We start from the raw sequence: 3,323 nt of genomic DNA on the forward strand, positions 1-3,323 counted from the left end.
TCATGTGCCAAGAGTAAGCCTAACTTTTTTCCGTGTAAGACAGAAGCTTGGATTTCAAATATTTCTTTAAAACTTCAGACAGCCTGATTCGACTCGGTGCTGAACAACGCCAGCTCTCATTGAGATGGATGAGGCTGTCACGGTCCTAGCATTCCAGAGACTTTCCAAAGGTGGGCTGGCAGAGTGGAGATAACAGAGATAATCAATAGAAAATGGAGATAACCGGTAAAATCTCCCCCCACCCCTTGCCTCCATGCCAGCCTTACTTGTTTCCAGAGCAAGAGCTCACAGAGCATCACATCCTTCAAAAAACTGAAGAAATAGGCAAACTGACAAACTAAACTACTTCCACACCCATTTACACCCCAGAAGAAGGCCACCAGAAAGTACTAAGCAGCATTGTGTGACTGCTTATCCTCTCTGGGTGAATCTTGTATGAGAGATTCATTACATGGAACCTCTAAAAGTAACTTTTATGATTAGTAGTTTTGACATTATTTATATATTTTACAATATCGCACATTTTATAATACGGCTCCAAAACCATGTGCACGATTACTGCATTAAAAAATTGAACTCAAGAACCAATTAAAACGTTAATCACAAATGTTAATGGCGATCCATTGACAGCCCTAATTTTATTGTATTTATGTGAATAAATAGTGAAGGCATGGGGGGTCTTACAATAAGAGAAACAAAACAACTTAAAAGGGCAACTAGAATAAATCAAATAAAACAGAGACCCACTAATCAATGTGTCGATCTCGCTTCGGTGGCTAAGTGCCTGACCAAAGAGAAAGACCTTGCAGCGCTCCTGAAGGATGCCCAGGCTCAGGCTCCAGAAGTCAGCAAGAGGGAGGGAGTGTCCAAGATGAGGAGCAACTGCTGAGAATGACCTCTCCTGTGTTTTCATGGTGTGAATTAGGTGTACTGATGATACTTGCAGGAGGTTGATCTCAGCTGACCCTAAGGATCACAATGGCAAATAAGGTAAAATAGGGCCCAAGCCATTTACGACCTTATAGGTCAAAACCAGCACCTTGATTTTTGCCCAGACGGCTACTGGGAGCCGGTGCAGACACTGGAGGACTGGAGTTACATGCTCCCAATGACCCATGCTCCCGATGACCCACCTCTGGTCAGAAGGCAGGTTGCCACATTCTCCACCAGCTGTAGCTTCTGAATGGTTTTCAAGAGCAGTCCTATGCAGAGTGCATTGGTTTAACCTCAAGGTTATGAAGGCATGGGTGATGGTAGTGAGATCAGAGTCTGAAAGAAAGGGCCAGAGTCTTCTCACCAGCTGGAGTTATGTGAGAGGCACTCTTAGCCACAGCTGTCACCTGAAGATCCAGGTGCAGCAGAGAATCTAGGAGCACCCCAAAGCTGTGAACTGGAGTAACAAAGTGAGACTGAACCTCAGTGATAGGTGTCCCAGTCCTGGCCCCCCTCCACCAGACAAGTGGTCTGCCCCCACTACCATCACCTCTGTCTTGTCTATATTCACTTTCAATTGGTTCACTATGCCTTGGAACAAGTCTAATGCCTAGTATCAAGACCTTTAAAAAATTATTAACCAGTTGAACCAAGCAGTATTTCAACTTGTAATTCCATGATTTCAGACTAAAATGGTGGGAGGTTTCTCACACCTCCAATTGTGGTGACTAAACAATAACCTTTGCTTTTTCTTCTTCTCTTTTTAGCCCAGTTCTTTCCAGTGCGTTAGGTTCAATCTTCAGTAAATGGGACCTTCCTGTTTTTACCCTGCCTTTCAAAGTCACAGTATCTCTCTACTTGGCTGCCACCGGACGCTACAACCTCTTCTTCCCTACAACATCCATACAGCCTGTAACATCAGTGCCCAAAATTACCTGGTCTGAACTCCACACACAACTGATAAGCTACACAGAAGACAAAACAAGTATTCCAGTCTGTTAAGAACAATGAAGGCACTCACCTGTAGGTAACAGGCTCAAATACAGCCTAGGGTTATACAAGTATGTGAATCTTATAGCCATGTGTAACAGGGGGCTTCCTCAGGGCTGATCTACCATTGGCCCACCCACCTGTTTCTGGGCCAGCCACCCACCTCCTCTCCTGCCATGCCTTGATGATATATAATTATGTTGTTAATTAGGTGGGAGGCTGCCCATTTCTTGCCCCAATGCCATGGGGCGCTATCTGTGGCTCTGTTCCTCCCCTACACCGCAGCCCAAGCCTCACAGATGGCATCCACAGGTCTTAACATCACAAGCCCCACACTGGGCCTCAGAATCCTTCCAATCAGACCCCAACTGGATCCCTCCAATCAGGCAGCCTACTCCACCCTCATTTGGGGCTGCCTAGCTCCCTGAACTGTTCCCCATCTCAGGTGTGCTCCCCACCCCAGGACCTTTGGCCACCCAGGCCATGGCCTAACCTCCAAAGTCAGCCAGAAACCCCAAGCCCTCAGCTCTGGGCATCCCTCATGGTGGGCCTCTGGAACTGTTGACCATTCTGGTCCTGGCCCCAGCACTGTGCAGTCGAGGGTATTCTAAGTCAGGCTTTTGAATCTATATCCCACTCTCTAAACTGGGTCCCCCTTCTTGGCCCTAGTACAGGGTTAACCCACCCGGTTGTGGGAGCTGGGGTTATTAAGGCACCCCGAACCACCTTTCACCAGGGTAGTAACTGGCCTGGTATTTCCTGGGGATTCCCGTGCCACTGGGAGCCACACCAGGCTACCCACTCCCCTGGCAGGGTGCAGTTTTAGGTCATGTTCAGGACCAGGAGCCTCCAAACCATCCCCTTAAGCTCCTGCCCTTCCCTCCAGAATGTAATATTCAGCCTGCAGCCAGGCGATGTCTCTGTCTGGCCTGCCAGCAGTGAACTGCTCTGTTATATAGGCAGCCAGAGAGCTAATATGGCTGCCGCAGTCAATCACCTGCTGGCTGCTTAGCTCAGCCCTTAAAGTGGCAGGCACCAACAGTGCCCCGCCACATCATGTAACAATTTATACAAAATCAAGAAGCCATCCCAGTGACATTCAGATAAATCAGCTACTTCCCAACAAATATCCCCAAATTGGCATAGCAAGTGGCCCTCAGACTAGTATTTTCAGGAGAAAGGTAAAGGACTAAAATGGACTAGGGATTCTGAACTACTTAAAGCTTATCTTTCCAAGACCCATATCTCAGGTGTGTTGTTGAGAAAGCCTAGGGAAAACAGGCTGAATTTTGAATTAATATATACCCAAGTGAACTGCAACCTTCCTTATCATACATCCTACTCAGTTAAGAGGCAGAAGTTTACAGGTCCTTTCTGTACAAGGTTTTCTCCTCTTTCCC

The 3,323-nt window shown here is 47.1% G+C and overlaps 1 protein-coding gene across 1 annotated transcript in view; it reads left to right on the forward strand.

The window, feature by feature from the left end:
* The window catches only part of LOC106721799 (urea transporter 2-like), a 16,332-nt gene that overhangs the window by 5,421 nt on the left and 7,588 nt on the right, over nt 1–3,323 (forward strand). The window contains 1 exon segment of the mRNA XM_014524988.1: nt 1,701–1,892. Within this exon segment, the coding sequence (XP_014380474.1) occupies nt 1,701–1,892 (192 nt within the window).

Source organism: Alligator sinensis, unplaced genomic scaffold (genome assembly GCF_000455745.1).
Source record: "Alligator sinensis unplaced genomic scaffold, ASM45574v1 scaffold518_1, whole genome shotgun sequence".
Lineage (NCBI taxonomy): Eukaryota > Metazoa > Chordata > Crocodylia > Alligatoridae > Alligator > Alligator sinensis.